Raw genomic sequence first — 22,575 nt, 5'->3', positions numbered from 1 at the left:
GCAGCAGCTGAACTGCTGTGGGGACGGTACCAACACCATCATGGTGATTACTCTGCCCGTTTTACACAGAACTTAAGTAACAGGGTGAAGAAGTTCACTTCTCACACAGCTAATGCTCAGGTGCGTGGAGTCTGGCCCACCTCACTCTGCGTGGAGAAACTGGCCTGGCCCAGGGCCCCCACCCCGAGTGGGATAACCTCCTGGTTCCCAAGCTCCCATCCCTTTTGCGCGCCCTCTTGGGATGGCAGAACCTGACTGATGGTGATGGTGGAGCCTGCCCCTCCTGCCTGCTTCCCTGCCTGCCTTCTGGAAAGAACACGGGCCAAGCCCCCAACTCACTTTAGAGTCTCTGCCAGGAAGAATGTCTGCTGCCTGTTGTCGTGGTTGGGAACCTTACTGTATACATCCTGGATCCCGGAGAACCCAGCTTCTGTCCGACAGTATTTCTCCAAGGCCTGAAGGAATGGAAGGCAGACATGATGTGGGGAGAGGAGAGGTCTCCCCAAGACCCACGCCTGCCCAGCTCTTTAACAGGCATGTGCCCCCCGCTTCGGCTGGCGACTCCAGCGTTGGTGGGGGCAGCAGGCCAAACTCCTCTCCAGGGTTCAGCCACCCTACGTGAGCAGGCTCCCTGAGCCCTGCCTGAGCTCTTCACCTGGTGGGAACTCACAGGAAGCTTTTCTGCCTCTTGGGGAACTAGACTGGCCTGGCAGACTCCCTCACGGTGGCAGACAGAGGGCAGGGAAGGGGCGGGTGATGTTCCTGGCCTGCAATGTGGGGATTGGACATGGCTCGCCCCAGGGATTCCCTGTAGATATGTGGTCCTTGGGCCAGACTGTGTCCGCCTTCTGCACAGAAATGCAATTTTTACCCACTTAGCATCTATGGGTGGGGCCCAGGGGGACAAAACAAGTGACCTTCAATGGTCAAGAACTAGGGTTCTCAGAAAAGGAGGGGGACTCTGGCCAGTGCAGCGTGTCCGTGAGCCTGAGCAGGCCCTGACCCCTGGCAGAACATGTGCTCTGGGTGGTCTGGGCCCCCCAGGGCAGTGGGCCAGGGCAGAACAACAGAGGGAGCTCTGCATCCATCCAGGAATCTTCTGGAGTCCCCACCCCTGCCTCTGACACCTGCCCCAAAGAAGGGAAGGATTGGAGGAGCAGAAACCAGAGAGGGGGAGTCCAGGGCTGGGCTGGTTTAGGGAGAGGAGGCAGGTGAGCTGGCAGCCTGCTCCCATTTGAGAGGAGCGATCGACAGCCACCCGCCCAGGCTTCAGGGTCAGAAGGTGGTGACCCTGTGCACGCTGGGCCGCCTCTGGCTGCCGCCCTGCGTTTGCCCCTCCAAGTTGCTGACACTAGTGGGCACTCAACCCTCTTCACAAGCTTGGGGCCTGCTTCTGCCCAGTCGGGGACTCTTGGCCCTGCAACTCAACCTTGACCCTTTGTACTCTCAGCCTTAGCCAGGTGCCAGCCTGGCTGGCCCTTCCTCTGGGCTTTGGACCCTGTCTGGGAGTGGCCAGCGGCCCCCGCCACTCACCATCACCGCTTCCCAGCCCCACTCCCTGTAGATGGGGTCGTGGGTCTGCCGCCATAGGTACATGTAGCTCTCCACCACCTCCGGCCGCAGGATGTAGTAGCTCTCGCTCGTCTGCGTGGCCACGGCCTCTCTGCCCGAGTTAAACCAGAAGGCCTCGGGCCCCAGTTTGGTATCTGTGGGGAAATGACCAACCAGGGAGCCTGGGTCAGACCTCCCATCTCCTTGCTCTTCAGGACCCTGCTGCCCTAGGACAGATGGAAACCTCTGGAAGCCCTGGCCGGGACTGGTTGGTGATGGATTGGCATGGGCTGGCCTGTCTGATTTGCCCGATAAGCTGCCTGGCAGAGGTATAGCTCCCCTCCTGGCCCAAGCTGGCCAAAGCAAGACCCTAAGGCCTCGAAACGCTGGCAGTTTTAGACCCTGAGAATCCAGACGAACGTCCCAGCAGTTCAGGGAGACAAAGGTTTGGGTGGTGTGCCCCTCACTGTGTATTTGAGACCTTAGTCCTGCTAAGATGTTAACCGGAGCTCAGCCAAGAAAGGGCTGCAGGTTTAAGCGCATTTGGGGAACAGTGGGTTAAACCCAAGGAAAAGTCTCTTGTCTGTGGACCCTTCTTTAACTTGCTGATGCAATGACGCTTCTCCATTGCCTGCCCCCCACTCCCCACCCCACCCCACCTTCCCTGGGAACCACTTCTGACACTTTCCTGAACCGCCTTTCCAGAGCTGACAGTTTGGGAGACTGCTGAGGTGGAGACAGGGAAGATTTGCCCAGAAGGCACACACAGGCAGAGGGAGGCAAATAAAGAAGGCCTGCTGAGCTCTGGGTTTTGCTGTCCTTGTCCCTTTTTGGTCAGTTTGCTGGGGTTCCCACTTTCTTATAACCACCACTGCAGCTATCACGGATGAGTTTAAGGGCTGGGCTGGGTGCTTTACATCCATTTATTTCAATTCTTAAAAGAAATGTTGCTTTGGTTAAGGCAGATATTATCTGCCTCTCAGGCATGTGGAAACTGAGGATCAGAGAGGCTATGCGATTTGTCCCAGGTAACACAGCAAGCTGTGGCTGCGCTGGGGTGTGACCCTGGGTCCGTCTGATGCCCTTTCCCCAGGCCATCCTTTCTCTTTCTCTTCTGGGTCCAACATCTAGGGGATGTAGGTCAGATCATCTTTCCTTTAATACCTGCCCATCTGGTCCAGTCAGCGGAGGGCCCAGCTCTGGTCCTAACGTGGCCCTCCCCACCTCCCCTGAGGGCTCAGGACCCCTAGACGCTCTGGGCTGCTTTTTCTCAGGGACAGATTGGAGCTTTGTAGGACATCCTACTCATTCATATGGAGGGCTTCACGGAAGGCGAGTTAGGCAGACCCTGGCCCCTTCAGTCCTCTCAAGTGTCGGAGCCGCTCGTGGCCATCACAACCCAGCCGTTTTGCCAGGCTGCTAACGGGGCGAGGGTGAGAGTGGCCGTGGCAGCCATCCATGGCGGAGCCAGGCTGGCTGCAACAACATGCTCTGTTAAGCGGACTTTTACGGTCTGGGCTGATTGTCCCCAACAAATAGCAAGCTTTTTATCATTGCTGAGATTTCCTGTTTGTTTATGGTGCTGGCAGAGACAGCTCTTTGAAGAGAACTGAAGACCAGTTTTAAGGACCCACTGCGAATCGCTGGCCTCCTGAATACAGCTCCAGGAGCTATGGATTCCACTGTTGCGCTCACAGACTCATCTTCAGTGGACCGTTAACAGACGCCTCCCACAATGCTGGCTGAAGGTGCAGGCTGAATACTTCCCATGGGGCCTAGGAGACCTGTGTTATGTTCCCATTGAACAGATGAGAAAACAGAGGCCACCAGCTGGGTGAGTGGCAGAGTGGTACTCAAGCCAGCAATTTTTTTTTTTTCACTGCAAATCTTGCGTGGGTCCTCTCCTCCAACCAAGGCTGGGATTACAACTCAGAGCAGTGGGCCCCTTTTGGGGTCCCGGGGTGGGGTGGCCTGGGGCTTTTTCTGAGGGGCACTGTTTAGAGAGGCAGCAGACAAGGTGGGGCTGGGCATCAGAAGACCTGGGCTCCAGCCCCACTGAGCTACTCAGGTGCAGTGTGGCTTTGGCTTAGCCACCGTTTCCCCACCTGTAAAATGAGGAGGTGGGTTCATGATCATTAACGGCAGCTTCTGAGTCTAACGTTTGGCAGTTCTGCCGTGAGGGCTGGCGGGGATGGTGCAGAAGCTCTTGAGCTTCCCGGGGGGTCTTGGATCAGAAAGTGATTATGGGGGTGGTGCCAGGAGGTGGTAAGACCCTCTAAATAGGAGGATTCCAGGGAGGAAAGACAGGGTACGTTGCAAGGTAGGGGCTCAGGAGAAGGAATTTGCTAGGCTCAGGAAGCAAACGTTTCCAGCTCTGTGCCCCTTATGTGGGAGCCTGGCTGGGTCACCTCTGAGCCTCAGTTTCCTCATCTGTGCTGTGAGGGTCAGCGATGGGTGTCGAGTGTTGAATGATACCCAGCACAGGCAAAGTGCTTAACACAACACCGTGTTCCCTGTAACTGAGGACAGTTTGGGTGCGTGGCTAGCACACCCCTCATTCAAATTCTGCGTAACCCCTAAGGCAAGGCATCGCTAAGTCCACGTGTTCCTTCACTCACTGCCGCTCTGCTGGTCTTTCCAGTCTCTCCTGCTGCCCCTTCCCCTTGCAGGGTTACCTGAGCGGGCGTACGACTCATGGCACGTCTTGGTGATCTGGGCTGCGAGCTCTCGGTAGTGGGCCCTCTTTTCTTCCTTGGCATCCTCAGCGCCGAGGGCGATCATGCCCCCGGAGAAACAGGCCAGGTGCCCCATCTTGTGGTCCAGGATCCCCCCTCGCCACTCTGCGATGTAGGTCAGCCCCCCGGGAGAGACATTCACCAAGTGGGTCTCTATCGCCTGGGAGCAAGGTGGGAATTGGGGCAGGGAGGGAGGGCAAGAGGGGCACAGAGAAGGGAAGGGAGGGATGGAAAGTGAACATTCTGGAGATGCAGCACACGCAAGTCCTCCATCCCAGACAAAGGGGGCCTGCTGACCTTGGCTTGGGGTGGTCCCAGGCGGGGCTGGCAAGAGTTTCTGCCACTCACCCAGCTGAGGCCTGCTGCTTGCTGGGGCGGGGTGGGGGGCTTTGACCACAAGGCAGCTTCCCCAGGGTGAGTCTCTTAATCAGATTTTTAAAAATCCTTTACGTTCAAACATTTTTAGAAAAAAATCTTTAAAAATTATTATCGTTCTCCATTATATCCTCTGTCTCCCACATTGCAGGTGGATTTTTTACCAGCTGAGCCACAAGGGAAGCCCATATCTCTGTTAAGGAATCTTAACCTGAAGCCTGGATGGCCTGCAGGTGGGTTCGAGTGGGTCCAGAGTTCCCCTAATATTGTATGTGACACTTTAGAGCATTTTCAAGGGAAGAGGATCAGTTATATTTGATCAGATTCTCAAAAGGGACCACAGACCACAAGAGCTACCCACCACAAGCCCTTATCAGAGGCTTCCTCACTTAATGCCCATAATAAGCCAGGCACAGCGGTCGAGTGGCTTGTCCCAGGTCTCCCACCACACCAGGATCAGGACAAGGACGCCCACATGCCCACATCTGATTCCTTCCATGACCTGACAGCCGCTCCTCTTGGTGACAAGAGGCGTTCAGAGTCCCTCCCTCCTCCCCCAAGAGGTGATGCTGTTGGGGAAAGACTCCCAGGATATTGGGTGGGGGGTGTAGGTGTCAGGCCATCACACCCCTGACTTCCTGCAATTAGTCCCTGGGAATCCAGGAGCCCTGGAGACAGAGGTGATGGTGGCAGCCACCCAAACAGCACAGGGCTGCACTCAATGGGTCCCCTCTGCTCTATTCTCTGGGGTGGGATGTGGGGGTCTCTGTACTCTGTAAGTAGCACACGTGCCTGCATCTTGGGCCTCTGTAATGCCCTCCCATGGTTTCCAGGCGCCCTCAGACAAAAGTCCAGTAGGGCCTCAGACTCCGTGATCTGCACCCTGAGGTTTAACCCAACGCCAGGGACATGGCTCCCAGGTGTAGACTCTGGGTCAAACCGCACGTCCACCAGCCCCAAGCTGTGTGACATTGGGCAGGTTCTCTGTTCTCTCTGTGCCTCAACTTCCTCATGTATAAAACCAGGGTGAGAGCACGAGTCACTTCACAGGGTTATGAGGGTCCAATGTGATGTGTCTGTGGAGCTTAGCATGTTTCTTTGTGCAGAGAGGCCTTAATAAAGAGGCCTCTGGCAACTTGCTACCTCCAGCTCTGCTGCTTCCTTGGTGAGAATACCCCCGTCGAAACCACGGCGGCCCCATCACTCTATGACCCTGTTATCTCTCTATGCAGTTCTGGCCCCACTTGCCTGCTCCTGTTTGTATATGATTTATGGGATATCTGCTTCCATCCCAGGACCCTGAGTGCCAGGTGATGGCAGAAGCCACCATCGTCAACCACCAGCCAGTGGCTGGCACTGGGGAGGTGCTCAGACAACATTTGTTCCTTGATCTGTTTTTCCTTGCCAGAAAAAGCAGAGAGGCTGGCAATTATGACTCCTCTCCAGTCTGCCCTCCAGCCTCCCCCACTCCCTCCCACCCTCCCCCTCCCTGGCCCTGGCCACACCTGTGCCCCTTCCCAGCCCCCAGGACATTTTGTGAGCGCCCTCAGTGCCAGCGCTGTGCTCCATGCAGGGGATACAGCCCAGAAGATGGGCCTGGGCCCCAGGGAGCTCACCGGTGGGCACAGAGGCTTCCCAACAAAAGCAAATACGCCTGAGAATCATGACTTGTGATCAACATTTGAATAAAACAAGTTAAGGGGATGAGACAGAAAAAAGCTTGGGGGGGGGGTGGTCCTACGCTGCAGAGCGAGGTCAGAGATGGTTTCAACGCTGGTGACCCCCACTGAGACCTTTTTTTCCTGCCTCGGGCTTTGTTGCAACTGCTGTTTCCCCCCTAAGCTCAAGCCCCAACTTGCTACCTCCAGCTCTGCCGCTTCCTTGGTGAGACCACAGCGGCCCCGTTACTCTACGACCCTGTTATCTCTCTATGCGGTGCTGGCCCCACGTGCCTGCTCCTATTTGTACATGTTTCTTTGGGACATCTGCCTCCATCCCAGGACTCTGAGTGCTGGGTGATGGCAGAAGCCACCACCATCAACCACCAGCCAGTGGCTGGCACAGGGGAGGTGCTCAGGCAACATTTGTTCCTTGATCTGTTTTTCTTTTGCCCTCGGCTGTCAGGCCCAGGCTGGTGGGCTGGCACCAGGACCCTCGCTGAGCAGCAGATGGGGACGCTTTGATGATGTGACTGATGCGCCAGGGCACTGCTCTCCTTGGGAGGGGCACTGGAGTGACCTGCAGGGCTGCGGGGCCCTGACCCGGCAGAGCTGGGTCCACCGCAGCTGCTCTGCGGCACTAAGCATGTTGGAGCGGGGAGGGGTGGCAGGGCTAGTCCTGAGTGCAGATCCCTGGTTCAGTTACCCACTGTCAACAATTGGGAGAGAACCCAGACATCCAGGGAGATCCTAGGAAGCTTCGCACTGCAGCTGGAAATCGGTACCTTTAAGACTGTCTCCCATCAGTTAACTTCTCTTTGGGGTTAATGGGGCTTCCCTGGTGGCTCAGAGGGTGAAGAATCTGCCTGCAATGTGAGAGACCTGGGATCGATCCCTGGGTTGTGAAAATCCCCTGGAGAAGGGAATAGTTATCCACTCCAGTATTCTGGCCTGGAGAACTTCATGGACAGAGGAGCCTGGCAGGCTACAGTCTGTGGGATCATAGAGAGTTGGACATGATGGAGAGACTAACACTTTCACTTTCAGCACGCTATGTAAGTGTGGTAAAGAGTGAAAAGATAGGCTGGTCTCTCTCTGAGGATACAACTGAGACAAGCAAGTGTAAAGGTGAAAAAGCAAACCCCAAAGCTTTCTAAAACCCTAAGCAAGACAAGAGACAGCACAGTCTGGCAACTGACCAGTAGAAAGGCTAAAATCACAGCAAGAGACAGAGCGGAGAGCTGAGTTTGAACCCCAGCTCTGCACTTTGAGAGTTGCATGACTTTGGGCAAATTGCTTTACTTTTCTGAAGACTCTCTTTCATCTTCTGTAAAATGGGAACAATACTTCCTGGATGGTTACGAAGCCGTTCAAAGACTCTGGCTAAGCACTGGCACTGACGGTTCCTTCCTTTGCCTCCTAGAGGGCACCCTATCTGCACCCTCCTGAGGGGGCTGCTAAGTGGAGGATCTGAAGTCAGTGAGACCTGCGTTTGAGCTCTGGCTGTGACACTTGCTGCTGGGGGCCTTGGGCCTTTCTCTTTAATTAATTTATTTTTTAATTGAAGGATAACTGCTTTACAGAATTTTGTTGTTTTCTGCCAAATATCAACATGAATCAGCCATAGGTATACATATGTGCCATCCCTCTTGAACCTCCTATCTCCCTCCCCTCTAGGTCATTACAGAGCCCCTGTTTGAGTACCCTGAGTCATACAGCAAATTCCCATTGGCTATCTATTTTACATATCGTAATATAAAGTAATGCTCAAATTTTGAGCCAGCAAAATTGAGCTAGCAAAGTAAAATTTTGCTAAGTAAAGTAAAGTAAAATTTAATTTGGTAAAAAAGTAAAATTTAGAAAAAAATTGAGCTAGCAAAGTAATGCTCAAAATTCTCCAAGCCAGGCTTCAACAGTATGTGAACTGTGAAATTCCAGATGTTCAAGCTGGATTTAGAAAAGGCAGAGGAACCAGAGATCAAATTGCCAACATTCACTGGATCTTTGAAGATGCAAGAGAGTTGCAGAAAAACATCTATTTCTGCTTTATTGACTATGCCAAAGCCTTTGACTGTGTGGATCACAACAAACTGGAAAATTCTGCAAGAGATGGGCATTACCAGACCACCTGACCTGCCTCTTGGGAAATCCATATGCAGGTCAGGAAGCAACAGTTAGAACTGGACATGGAACAACAGACTGGTTCCAAATAGGAAAAGGAGGACGTCAAGGCTGTATATTGTCACCCTGCTTATTTAACTTACATGCAGAGTACATCATGAGAAACGCTGGGCTGGAAGAAGCACAAGCTGGAATCAAGATTTCTGGGAGAAATATCAATAACTTCAGATGTGCAGATGACACCACACTTATGGCAGAAGGCGAAGAACTAAAGAGCCTCTTGATGAAAGTGAAAGAGAAGAGTGAAAAAGTTGGCCTAAACATTCAGAAAACTAAGATCATGGCATCTGGTCCCATCACTTCATGGCAAATAGATGGGGAAACAGTGGAAACAGTGGCAGACTATTTTTTGGGGCTCCAAAATCACTGCAGATGGTGACTGCCACCATGAAATTAAAAGACGCTTGCTCTTTGGAAGGAAAGTTATGACCATCCTAGACAGCATATTAAAAATCAGAGACATTACTTTGTCAACAAAGGTCCATCTAGTCAAAACTATGGTTTTTCTAGTAGTTATGTATGGACGTGAGAGTTGGACTATAAAGAAGTCTGAGCGTTGAAGAATTGATGCTTTTGAACTGTGGTGTTGGAGAAGACTCTTGAGAGTCCCTTGGACTGCAAGGAGATCCAACCAGCCCATCCTAAAGGAGATCAGTCCTGAATATTCACTGGAACGACTGATGCTGAAGCTGAAACTCCAATACTTTGGCCACCTGATGCGAAGAACTGACTCATTTGAAAAGACCCTGATGTTGGAAAAGATTGAAGGCAGGAGAAGGGGACAATAGAGGATGAGATGGTTGGATGGCATCACCGACTCGATGGACATGAGTTTGAGTAGGCTCCGGGAGTTGGTGATGGACAGGGAAGCCTGGTGTGCTGAAGTCCATGGGGTTGCAAAGAGTCAGACACGACTGACCGAACTGAACGTTACTCTTCCCATACATTTCACCCCCTCCTTCCTCCTCCAGACCTTGGGTCTTTCTAAGCCTCAGTTTCATCACCTGTAAGAAGGGCACTAAATAAGGTCAGGCACCCAGCACAGCTGCCTGGAGGAGACCACAAGGACAGAAACTCCCTGCTCTTCCTGTTGTGCCTCCTCTTGACCCCCAGGGGTGTTCCTGCCCGCCTGTCTGAACCCCCGCCCCCCATGCCCACCCTAGTAGGAAATTGGTCTGACCTACACATTGGAGGCCCTGAGGCAGCTTTCACAGTGGTCGCCTGGGCCCCAACCCAGAGGCTGTAAAGTAACCTTGTTGGGGTGCAGCCTGGGCATCGGGATTTTGCAGCTCCCCAGGTGATTTTTAACATGCCAACAAGGTTGACAACAACCAGAATATTCTTCAAAGCCCCAAACTCGCCAGAGGCCCAGCCTTTACCTGGGGTCAGAGACATTGCAGGCTCTTCATTGGGGAGATCAAATGCCAGAGCAAAGCTGAGTTCTCTCCTGTTCAATCAAGTGTTTCTATAAAGCTCCCCGTTTGCTTAAATAATTCATGGCCATTTCTTCCCTTGAAGCCTCAGCTACAGTGTGCCCTGAGGGCTGGGAACCGGGCTGCTCGTTAACTTTTCTGTTTATTCTGCAAGGAAGGCAGAAAGGGCCTCCCCCGGCAGCACCGCTGGGCCTGACCGCTAGTCCTTGACAGACGCTGCAGGCTGCAGCTGCAGCTCAGCCCAGAAACTTGGAGTGGATGGGGCTGAGCCAGACAGAGCTGGGACTGGAGTCCCAGGACCTGCTTCATGACTGAGGTCTTGGCACTGCGGAGCTGGGCAGGGGAAATTCATCACTGAGCCCACAGTTTTAAGGAGTCCACGGCTCTGGAGGGCTGTTCCAGTGTGTTTCCTTGAAGGACTACCATTCCTGGCCAGATTCAAGTGATCAGAGCGTAGTTAGATGTCATTCATCCATCCAGTTGCTGCTCACACCCATTCATCCACCTATATCCACCCACCCACCCATCCTTACATTCACCCATCCACCCATCCATCCACCCACTCACACACTTCTCCTCCCTGCCTTCCTCCCCACTTCCTTTTCTTCTATCCTTCCACCCACCTATCCACCCATTCAGTCATCCATCTGTACTTCCTTCCCACCCTCCCTCTGAGACAGAAGCCGGGGAAGGCTAATTCTGTGGCCTTTGAGTTGACCAACAGGCAGGACCCAGCCACGTGAATGATATTCCAGGTAGGAAGGCAGCAGATACCAAAGCTCTGAGGTGGGAATGAGCCGGTGTGCCTGAGGGAGGCTGGGGACCAGAGCTCAGAGGGCAAGGGGGAGAGAGAGAGAGGTCAGGGTGACTGGCAGGCCCAGGTCAGGGACTGTGGGCAAAGGCGAGAAGTCTGGTTTGTTCCAAGTGCTGAGCAGCTGTGTGGGGAGGGACAAGCACTTACAACTATTCGGGCTGCGGTGGAAGGACTGACTTAGAGTGGGGAGGGATGAGCAAGGAATCCAGTTAGCTTCGACCAAGGAGGGAGCAGAATAGATCCAACCTGCTCAATGTACTTCATGAGGAAACTGAGGCCCGGAGCCTGCCTTTTGTTTCGCTGGGCTCAAAGGTATCTTACCAGTGGGCTGCTGGGTTCCAACCCCCCTTGAGAATAGCCCAGGCTAACTGGCTGCCCATCAGTCCCACAGTCTCTGCCCCTTTGGCCCATCTGAGCCTAGCATCCTTGTTCACTCCATGCCATGTGAACAGACCAGCTGAGGGACAGTGGGGAGAGCCTGGCGGCTGGCTTTGGAGACCTGGTTTTAGCTGGAGTTCTGCCCGTTCTGTGCTGTGTGTCTTTGAGCCAGTGCCTTCCCCTCTCTGGGCCCACAGGATGGGGTGCCCCGCTGAGGGAGGCCCCTCTCAGCTTGGATGTGCTAATTACATCCCCTCTGGTTCAGCTGGAAGATGTGAGGGTCTTGCTTTGGCAGCCTCCCTTGGGGGCCCCTGTGTTCTGGGTTCTGAGACAGCAGGAGCACAGACCCTGAGTTTCTGAATCAGGCTGCCTGCTGCTTCCCCTGAGGCCCTGGACAAATGACTTCACCATCTTCAGCCTGGGTTCTGCATTTGTAAAACGAGGGGGCTGACATGACCCTGATTTCAAGGTGTTTGAGAAGAGTCACAGACAGGGTGTGCAGAGCGACAGGCTGGGGAGGGGACAGTCTCGGGGTTCCTTTGGGCCCGCTCGCTGTGGGGGGCACGGGTGGGCAGAGGTAGGTGGGGGCCAGGCTCCCAGCTCTCAGGGACCCTTGGGGAACTGGCGGCGAGTGACCAAACCGCCCATGCAGCGTCAGACGCCTGTCTTACCTCCAAGGCTTCGTAGTACATATCTTTAGCTTCCATATCTGTCTTGGCTGACATCAGCCAGGACTTGATCAAATATTCATAAAAACTGTCCCCGAGTCCTCCAACCGAGACGTGGTCTGTGAGGGGAGAGAGGACAGGAATATTATCTCTACCGGCTGCCGGCAAGACTCACCCGGTAAGCTCGGTGGGGAGCGCGCATTAAATCCCCGGCCTCAGACACCCCAGCAGAACGGTTCAGGGGTGCTGGGAGAAAGGTGTGGCTTGCGACTGGGGGCCACCGGGGCCGCTTGAGCTCGATGGTCCCACACAAAAGTGCAGGGGCTCCTCTGGCTGCCATAAATCATGTCGTTTAGCAGGCAGAGGACGGCAGGGCCGCTGGTTATTAACTGTAAATGAGTTGCATTTCTTTAAAAAGATAATCTGGTGGCAGGGAGTTCAGGGATTTTTTATTACCCTGTGCCAAACATGGTAATTAATGTTGGGCAGGTTCATAAAAGGCCACAGGAAGGAGGAATGAGAGGCTTAATTTAGTTGGTCAGAGTGCAGAGCTATTCTGAAAAAGCCAGGTTTAAATGTAGCCAATTGGGATGAATGGAGTTCAAAGGAGCAGGGGGAGGGAAACTGGGTTGGAGGACCCCTCCGTCCGCCCTGGGGGAGCAGGACCTCCAGGCGTGGCTGGACAAGCAGGTGCCCCATGCAGGGCAGCTCCGAGAGAGTGACAGCTTACAGAGGAGCACTTCAATAAAGAAGCAAGAGCTCACTTCACTCCCATTAACAGGCAACATCAAGGCATTCAGTAGATACAGCAAGGAGCGAACTGAGGTTCCTGGTTAAACAGGGATACAGAGAGGAAGGAAAGGGGCTGGATGAAGCCAGGGCATGGGAAACGGGAAGAGGATTTTCAGCTCCTCTGGAGAAAGAGGGGGCTGAAAGAGAGAAGGGAAGGAAGGAGGTAGAGGCAAGAGAAAGACACAGAGACTATGGCAACGGCTACCCTCTTTCGAGGGTCTACTGTGGGCTGGAAGCTTTGCTGTATTATGTGTAACAGTCTTCCTAAGAACCCTGTAGAGTAAGCACGACAAACCCCATTTCCCAGATGGGAAAACTGAGAGTGAGCCTAAATAGCTCAGCCACCAAGCCAGTAGAGCGCTCACTTTCTGCAGCTTCACACAGTCAACCAAGAGAAGGAGGCAAAGACTGAGAAACAAAGGACAGGTGTGAAGAGGGAGAGCCCAGAAATGGGAGGAAAAGACAGAACCAGGAGAGGGGGCTTATAGGAGGCCCCATGGTAAACCAGCCCTGCCAGCCCCCTCCAGCCCCTCCTTAAACAAATCCTGGTTCAGCAAGAGTTCAGGAAGGGGACAAGCACTTGGGAAAATGGGAACAGACCAGATAAAGCCTGGGGCTTAGGGAGGCATGGGAAGGGGCCAGCGTGGGCTGGACTTTGTTACCCGAAAAGACGGGACCAGCCTAGCGTCCCCCTCGGTCCCTCTCCCTGGGGAAGGACACAGCTGGACAAGCACAGAGGTGGGCAGGACTGTGCCAGGCCTGATAGATGGACGGTGTGTCCACAGCCCTGGCAGGAGACCCATGCAGAGCAGAGGTGGAGGGAGGCTAGAGGTTGGATCGGGTCAGCCTCCGCAGAAGGGGCTGTGGCTGGTGGCACACAGGAGGGGCACGGTCTGTGGCTGGTGGCTCACAGGAGGGGCGCGGTGACCTCCATGGCCATCTGCTGGGCCTGCCTCCTCTCTGCCGCCCCAAACGCTGCAGCCCGCCCCCACACACTCTGTCTCACCTGTGATGACCCCTCTGCCGGGAAGACCTTTCCCCCCTGGCATGGCTCAGGCCCTCTCCCTGCTTCGCTCCACCTAGAAAGGCTCTCCTCTGTGTCCCCACAGGGGGACCATGAGGAAGGAGGGAGATAAGGCAGCTGTGCCCTCTGGCCCGGTGCCCTCCTGAAGTAGGCACTAGGTTGACAGCGGCCCCCCACCGTTGCTGGGTGCTGTATCGTCAGGACCTGTCTGTGGGTCTGCCTCCCCAGCTCGGCTGTGGGCTGTATGGGGAGGGACCATGGGAGATTCGCAGCTGTGCCCAATACCTCTACGGCACACAGCGGACGCCCCAGTGGGCCCTGAATGAGAGAAAGGTGAGCAGATTTGGACCGTGCTGGGAAGGACCTTGAAGGCCACGCCAGCGAGGCTGGACTTCATCATGTGACTGCAGAGCGTGGTGAGTGACGAGGTCCAGGGCTTCACCTGGCAGGTGTGTGTGGGAGAGGGGAGCCAGGTCAGCAGGTGTCCCACAGTTGTTTGAGACAGGACCCCCCACCTTGGGGTGCGCGTAGAGTTTCACAGGGCCTCGGCTGCAGTGCACAGTTCTCATCTGGAGGTCCTGCCACTTTCTAGCCTGTGTGTGTGATGTGTGTGACGTGTGTGTGGGGGGGGCGATGTGTGTGTGTGATGTGTGATGTGTGTGTAATGTGTGTGGGTGATGTGTGTGTGTGTGGTGTCTTCCCACACCAAGGGGCACAGGGGAAAAGTACAGGAGTGGGAATTAGAAACATTAGCTCGGGACAAGTCAGACCCCTGCCCTGGGGGGCCTCCGTCTCCTGATTTGTCAAATGCAGATGGGAGCAAGAGTTTGTGTGCTTGAGTGGAGCTGGATTCTTCTGCTTCCTGACCATGTCAACAACACTCCCATCACACTCGGCAGCAGGAGGCGGCCACCCTACATGCCTGGGAATCGCCGGCAGGAAAGTAGCGTGAAGCTGGGGAGGCGGCCAGGCTGCAGCTGGCGGGCCGCTTACGCTCCTACGCCGCCCACGGGGGAGAATCTGGGCTCGCCACGTCCCTCTCACCAAGGACGGTGTGGGATTCAGGCAGTGGACAAGGCGGCCAAGCTACTCCAGGGGCCAAGCCGGAGGGCTGGCAGCTCTTCAAGCTCTGCTGGGGCCGGTCTCATCTTGGTGCTTGGTGCCAGCAGCAGCCTGGTGGACTTATCCTGGCTATGACGTCCTAGGGGCTGGAGAGTCTCGGCCTCTCACTACCCTGACATCCAGCTTCAGGCAGGAGTGGGGACTGGGCAAGAGCATGGGTCTGGGCTGGGAGGTAGCCTCAGTTAGTTCTTCGCCTCCTGAAGCTGCAATGTCTGTGGCTGCAAGTGGGCTACACAGAGGATTCAAGGAGAGATAAGAACGTGAACTTGGCTTATGCAAGATGGGAATGGTATCACCTGCTGGAAAATCACACAGTCATCCAGAAAACAAAACCAAACGAACCCAGTGAAAACCACAGAAAACCCGAGATGACCCCTGGCACCAAAGCCAGGGGAGGAGGAAGGCAGGCGCCCAGAGGAGCAGGGCTTTCTTTATAACCTTCCCTCTGCAATCCAGTGGGCCTTGGCTTCATATTTTATTAATAGGAAACATTTTTCCATATGTGACTGAGTCTGCCCAGCCCTGCGACCCTGGGTGCAGCCTGCAAAGAAAATTATGCTTCTCAGCAGGGCGGGGGAAGGAGCGGAGGCTCCCCTGTAATTTGCCAAGGTGGCCCTTCAGGTTGGGAAGCCATGCCCCTCGCCCCCTGGTAATGGGTTTTGCCGCATTGTCCTGGAGCAGCTAGGGCCGGCAGCTGCACAGTTTATCTCTTCACCCAGTCAGGCCTTGCAATTAAAGGCAGTAACAGTTATTGAACTGTCTCTTCCCGTGGCCATAATCTGTAATTCAAACCTTCATCTTCCCCTGGAACTTCTGAATTTGGTACTGTGTTTTGGTTATAAATACTTTGCGTTTCTCCAAGCAGTTTTTGCAGGAGGCTCCTTGGGAATGAGGTCATCACCAAGGAAAATTCCCGGGTCGAATTTTCTGGGCCTCCTGGACCAGCAGATCTTAGAGGCTCTGGCTTGGAAGGGCAGGCCTCTGCAGTTTCCTCACAGTATCCCTGCTGGCTGGCCAGCTGGCCCTCCAGGCCCTGCTTGTATACTTTTGGTGATGGGTGCTTATTACCCGTTAGGACAACCCATGCCATCTTTTTTTTTTTTTTAAGTCTTTTTTTGAATTTATTACAATATCGCTTCTGTTTTATGTTTTGGTTTTTTGGCCTTGAGGCATGTGAGAGCTTAGCTCCCCACCAGGGATCCAACCCACACCCTCTGCATTGGAAGGCAACGTCTTAACAACTGGACCGCCAAGGAAATCACAACCCGTGTCATCCTTGGAGAATGAACTGAAATCTGTTTACTGCAGCTTTTGACCAGCGCCCCCACACCCTTCTGTCGCACACAAAGATCATATCTTTAGCTCTTCCATTTTGCGAGAGAGGAAACCAGGGCTGGAAAAGAAGAAGTGACGTTCCCCCAGGGTGGGCAGGAATTAGACTCAGGTTTACCTTGTCCCTGAGCCTTTGCTGATGACATTACAACTGGGGTTGGAGGCAGGGAAAGGGGTAAGGGGGCAAAAAAAAAAAAAAGGAAGGGTAAAGGGAAAGGGTCCTTGTCTGGGTAGAGGCAGTGGAGGTGGGGCTTCTGGGCGAGTCTTGGGAAGCCCTGAGAGGCAGGGCGCATGGAACCAATTTGCGCTGACTGTGACCACACGACTAGGGCCTTGGTCAAAAAAGGCAAGGCAGAGCCGGGCTTCCCGACAGCGGGGCAATGCTGGAGGCTGGGAGATTTCAACACTCCCCTGCCTGAGAGTTTCACAAACCCCATTCTGTTTCAGTGGGTGGAGCTGGGGGCTGTGAATGAGGCTCCAGAGGTGACCCACAACGGTTTGGTTGAAAAAAAAGCCTCTGAACATAAACAGCTGGAAATCCTAGCACCGATTCTTATAGGTGTAAGATATGAGTGAGGAACTCATGATTTTTATATTGCTGAATAGGCAGGATCTGCTTAAATGTTTTTTGAAGAAATTACAGTTGGAGGAAGGGAACCAGACGAAGAGGGGTGGGAGGGGATTGCATGGCTTTTCTTGGAGCCACATTTGGCGTAAACCTCTAACTGGAGCACTCTTGCAAGTTTGGGGGAGGATGAAGGAGGTTTCGGTGGGCATCAGAAGAGATGGAAGGCTGGGGATGGCTAGCACGTGGGCGATGCACAGGGCGGGCCTTGGTAATGAGCACTCCCCACGGCTCCTGGCAGGAGGGTGGTACCCAGGAGCCCTGTACAAATGCATCACCCCTCACTGGGCCCAGGTGCCTCACACAGCCTGGTGGGCGGGGAAGCCGGGCAGAAATCCAGTGGACCAGGGGCACCTGTACTCACGTTGCATCCAATTCCCGCTCACCGGGCTGAGGAAGTTGGGGTAGAGGCCGAAGGGCTTGTCAATTTCCCGAAGGACCTTTCGGATGTTCCTGACCTGCCAAGAGATGGACACCACGCACATTTTTACTTTCTCCAAGGAGCCAGCTAATTCCCAGCCCACTGAGGACCAGGGTGGCTGATTCCAGTCCAGAGAGGAAAACATTCCAACAAGGAAAGGAGAGCTGGGTAACCAGCAGTTGGCTCCAATCTGGAGGTCAAGAGAGGGGCCCTTATGCTCAAGAGTGGGGTGCAGCAGGATGTGGCCACAGTGGGGCCTGACCTCCCACCTCTGACTGATCTGCCAGGGGCCCTGCCAGTCTCCCCTTCCCCACCTTACCCCTTCCTCACTGTGTGTGGATTGTGGGGACGAGTCTTTTTACTAGGGGCTTCGTATAAGTGATAGTCGCTCATTTGTAAGTGCTAGACAAAACTGTCTTTTTAACAGTCAGAAATGGTTAAATATTGGCAATTTCACATCACTCAGCCTGGTAATATGTTGTTTTATCTGACACAGTAGGAACCATTCCAGAAGGGAGGATCCTTAGCATTCTTGTGCCCTAATAGGCATCTCGGGGTTTTAATAACAACTGCAACAGCCGTTAATGTTTCTCAGTTGCTCTGAGACAGACCCAGCAGATACACGATCGCCAACCCTCCTAACAATCCATACGGGATTATCATCTCAGGAACCAGGATATCGGAGAGGTGCAGTCACTTGCCCATGGTCATGGGGCTTGTAGTGGCAGAAACCAGGGTGTGAGTCTGGTCTGTCCGCCCACACAGAGTGGCCCTGGGTCCAACAGGGATCAGGGCAGGGACCGTGCAACAGAGGCTGCCCCCGCTGGAGCAGGAGGCCAGGTCTGCAACCTTTGGGGCTGCGAAGGGCATGACATGGGATTCAGCAAGGCTTTATCCATCAGGGGCTGCTGTCTGGCAGAACATGAAATCTTACGGTGCAGACTCCGCAGGACAGAAAGGCCCTTGGGGACCGAGCTGTAGCATGCTCACAGATTTATCTACAAGCCAAGGAGCAGTGTTTTAGCTGTCAGACCTTTCTTCCCGGGCACAGAAGCTCGCTCGCACTTGGCTCTGCCACATCAGATCTCATATCCATTTATACTAATAGTCCATTATGGGGGACAGGACTGTGCTTGCACCTGAGTTAGTCTTGATTGTCCTGGTGGTGAGCAGTGAAGCGAGCTAAATGAGCTCCCCTGGAGGGTGTGGGTGCTTCCAGAATCCGGGCCAATTTGTTGACTGCCAATAATCGCCTGTGTGAGAGGCATGACTGCGGGAATCAAAGGAGCTAGAGAATGTAAATGTAGTGACAGAGAGGTGGAGGGACTCTTGTGAAAAAGCTGGAAGCCTGCTGTAGTGATCTGGTCTTGAAACAGCATGGGTTTCAGGGCCAGAAAGTCCCTGGGTTTGAGTCTCAGCTTAATCACTTACCAGATGGATGACTCAGGACAGGTGATTGAACCTCTCCGAGTATCAGTTTCCTCCTCTGTCAAATGGGGATAAAAGAAGACACACCTCACAGGCTTGGTGGGAAAATCAGAGCCACTACACAGGGCCCAGCACATCCTAGGTGCTCAGGCAGCGGCAGCTCCAGCCTAGCAGAACTAGAGCAACTCCTTGCCTCACTCCTCTCTGAGCCAGCCATGGTATTCCTAGAGGGGTCTGGCTCAAGAGCAGTGGAGAAGGGAGGCTGGGGGCAAAGTCAGCCTGGAGTCGGGCAAAAGGACCAGAGACCAGAATATAAGATTCATCAGAAGTGGGATTGACTTTACTCCATGAGCTCTGGAGGTGGGGTGTCCTGGGGAGGCAGAGTCCTCTCAATATAAGGAGGGGCTTCTGAAGGGAGATCTGACAACATGAGGAGCTGTTTAAGGGTGATGGTGAGCCCCAGTGCTGAGGAAGTGATCAAGGGGTTGAAAAACCCTTCTTGAGATTCTTGAGAAAGCTTGGGTGGATTCCCACTTACATAATGTGGGAATGGTGTCAGGTGGTCCTCAACCTGACATCAAAAAACACATGGGTGTCTTTTTTTTAAAGACTTTTTTTTTTTTGATGTGGACCATTTAAAAAATCTTTATTGAATTTGCTACAATATTGCTTTTATGTTTTGGTTTTTTGGGCATGTGGAATCTTAGGTCCCCGACCAGGGATCAAACCCACACCCCGCCACCCTGCACCAGAAGACAAAACCTCAGCCACTGGGCCTCCAGGGAGTCCTGTACGGGCCTTGTTTAAAATGCACATTCCTGGGCTTGAGATGGCTTCTTCACCAGCCAGCGTGCTAGGTGATGGTTTGAGGCTGGCTGGCTGACGTAAGCCTGGGAGCCACTGTAGTGGTGTGACCCTGTGACCCCCGGGCTCCCTTGGCATTCTAAGAGACTAACCCAGGACCGGGGAAGAGAAGACTTTGGCGGCAGGGGGGTGGTGGGGGTGGGGGGCGGTGGTCTCCTGCTTCCTGGAGGGCAGGGCTTTATCTCCCTGCAGGGCCAGGACTTGGGAAGGCTCAAGCACCATCGGCGGGTGGTGTGTGTCCACTTTCCTTCTTTGGGTTTAGAGTTGGATCTACGGGGACCCTTCCAGATGGGACTGCCCCGGGCTGTGACCCTGAGAAACCGCTCTTTCTGGAGGGCTTCACAGGGCAGGGGCGGCTGTCAGGAGGGACAAAGGCCTGGACACTAGCTCTCTGCACCCCTGCAGTCCTAGCCAGCCGGGTAACTGAGAAGGAACAGACGTGAGCCTCTGCCGTGGAGGGAAATCACTTTGCCAGCCTGCTGATAGCGTGAGCTAGACGGGCATCTGGAAGCGCTAAGGCAGGCAGATCTCACCCGAAGAAGTTAAATGTCTCTGGAAAGGGGACTTCAGTGCCGGGGTGGCCAGTTCCTGCCAATGCAAGCTGGTGCCTAGATTTCCCTGGTTGCACTTACTCCGGATTTCACACGTGTGTGGTTGCCACCAAGCTCACACGTATACCAGGGAAAACCTTCTCGCTGGCAGCCATGTCTCTTCCCTGCTTACTCCTTGTCCTCACCTTCCCTGCCGCCTGCCATCAGGTACAATTAGGCAACTATTTGCTACACTGGCCCTGGCTGTGGGCTTTCAGCTCCCCCGCCCCCCACTCTCAGCTGGCCCGTGCTCCATCTCCCCGTCACAAGCTGAGTGCTCACCCTCTGCTCTCCACAAGGGAAAGAGGGAGCAGAGAGAAGACTTGCCTTTTCTGCGAAGACCTGGTTGCCAGAGAGCTGGGTGAGGTGTAAGAACTCCAAGTGCAGGGATCCAAACTCCGCCAGGATGCTGCTGCTCCCTGCCATGGCCCAGCCCCAGCTCCTGTTGGAGCCGCTGAAAAGACAGAAGCAGTCGGGTCACCCCCTGCCGGCGGGGCTGGCTCCTCTGCTTCGTGGGGGAGCACCTACTGTGTGCTGGGCACTGGACTAGGAGCTTCACCATACAATCGCAGTGAATCCTCCCTGGGGGTTGATACTGTTCATACCCCCTGTTTATCTGATGAGGATGTTCAGGTTGGTAAGAAACTCGCCTACAGGTCATTTAAACCCAGGGCTGTCTGACAGGCAGGCAAGTCTTCGTTTCTATGGTCAAGCAGCTCCTGTAAGATGTGTGGGCTCTCGAAGGATGTGGGCAGAGCTGCCTTGGTGGCCAAGACCTGGCACAGACATGATGCTAAATTTACAGGCGATAGGGATAATGCAGTCAGGGACCACAAAGACCCCCTAGAACATTCTATCTCCATCCACTTGTTCAAGGGCAACTGATTGCTCACAATCATTGCTGCTGTGTGTGGAGAGTGCATGGCCGGGGTCCAAAGTGGGGGACGACGAGAGGGACCCCACTTGGCCCTTTCCTTCCCTCCGCAGTCACTGCTGCCCACGGACTCACACAGCCCCCACCTGGAACTCCATGGAACCCACACCTGAAGGGTGGCTGGCTCTTCTAAGACCACCCACCAGGGACCACCCAGATCCTGGGAAGTCCGAGGTTAGGGATGAAAGCAGCTGGGGCTCTCTGAGCAAAGGTCTCCTCGCCGCAGAGATGCAGGCGTCTCGTGAACACCTTAGATGGGTCACCAGCATGACTCGGCGGCCCCGCCGGAGAAGGCTGTCAGCTAACTGCCTCCTCCCTTTCCTGGAAAGTACTGGGTGCTTTCAAGGAGGAAGAGTGCAGAGGCAGGGCCTCAGGTAATCCTCCCATCTGCCCCTTTCACAGATGGGGAAAACAAGGCACAGAATGGTGACGTCACCGCCCGAGATCGCACAGTTAAGTGGAGCAGCTGGGACCCTGGCTCCCCGGCGGCTGGCCTCTGTCCGCCCTCTGTCTCCCAAGGACAGGACCTAGGAGGGCAAGTGTGGGCCCACAGTTTGCCAGCTGAGGGGCCCTGCTTTATCCGGGTGGGCTGGGGCTCCCCCGAGGTTGCCTTTCTCCTCTCTGATGTGGTTTCAAGAAACTCTTGTAGAAACAGATGGAATCGAGTTCAAGGATATTTGGAGCAATGACCTCAATAAACACACCTGTTTCCTTGGTATTACTCTGACTCCGGGCAGGTGGGGAGGGAGGGGTTGCACAGAGGGGAAATTTGAGTTTTAGGTAGTAAATAAAACAGCTTCCAGATGCAGGCACTGGGGCGGGCCGTCCACATCATGACTGCATTTAAAGCCCACAAAGTTAAGCACCGTTAATCCCTGAGGAAAATAGAGAGGGAAGTGAGCTGTCTTTAGAAGCTCAGAACCAGTAGGTGGTGGAGGCAGGATTTGAAGTGAGATCTGTTGGCCTCGGCCTCAGAGAGTACGACCCTCAGGGGTCCCCCAGATGGCCCCATATCCACCCTGAGAGAAGGGGAAGCTGATCCCTCTGTGTCCCTCTTCCCTCCAGGCCAGGAGACCTCTCTCTCCAGCCTGTGACCTCAGTGGGAGACTCAGGCACCCAGAGAGGTCTTCCTGAATAATTGATGCTTCCTGCCCTGGCAGAGAAATTCAAGGTAAACAAACAAAAAAAAGCCCCAGCCATGATCAGCAGTCTTTTGTTCTCCTTTTCCTTACAGGAGCCTCTCCTTCCTTCCCCTCCCTCCCAGTGCTCACCCTCCCAAGTGGACCTTCAGTGGTGGAGTCGCCCCAGGCAGGGGCAGGCGGTGGGCCGGGCGCTTTCCCCTCTCCCACTTGGCCTCACAAACTGGCTCCCCCAGTTCTCAGCTAGGGGACCTCAGGCGGGTCAGGGAATTCCTGCAGACCCCGGTCTCCTCATCTCCACACCTCATAGAGTCATTGTAAGTTATAAATTACGCACACGATGACTGTCATTGTAACCATTATGTAATAATGCACATTAGATTATGTTGTCTGTTAGAGTTAAGTTCTTGACATGTGCCAGGCAGCAGCGGTATCTTATTCTACCTTCACATCCAACTGCAGGGGTAGACAGCAAGATTCTTATTTCACAGGTTAGGGCAGTCCGACTCAG

At 54.2% G+C, this 22,575-nt stretch overlaps 1 protein-coding gene across 4 annotated transcripts in view; it reads right to left on the bottom strand.

Moving 5' to 3' along the window:
* MAN1C1 (mannosidase alpha class 1C member 1) overlaps positions 1–22,575 on the bottom strand; it is a 152,638-nt gene that overhangs the window by 1,157 nt on the left and 128,906 nt on the right. For 3 of the 4 annotated variants that reach the window (XM_086328632.1, XM_086328634.1, XM_086328635.1), the window contains 6 exons: positions 20,319–20,445; positions 17,053–17,146; positions 11,797–11,912; positions 4,227–4,446; positions 1,534–1,706; positions 340–455 (listed from right to left, as the gene is read on the bottom strand). In XM_086328632.1, coding sequence (XP_086184758.1) covers positions 340–455; positions 1,534–1,706; positions 4,227–4,446; positions 11,797–11,912; positions 17,053–17,146; positions 20,319–20,445 — 846 coding nt within the window. Of the gene's footprint in view, positions 1–339; positions 456–1,533; positions 1,707–4,226; positions 4,447–11,796; positions 11,913–13,395; positions 14,961–17,052; positions 17,147–20,318; positions 20,446–22,575 lie in introns of those variants that run through there. The other variant, XM_086328636.1, reaches the window with a different exon arrangement.

This window comes from Bos grunniens, chromosome 2 (genome assembly GCF_055505025.1).
Source record: "Bos grunniens cultivar Pamir isolate PY7600 chromosome 2, Bosgru_T2T1.0, whole genome shotgun sequence".
Lineage (NCBI taxonomy): Eukaryota > Metazoa > Chordata > Mammalia > Artiodactyla > Bovidae > Bos > Bos grunniens.
The sequence above is the reverse complement of the archived record's forward strand: the minus strand, read 5'-3'. Positions and strand labels throughout refer to the sequence as shown.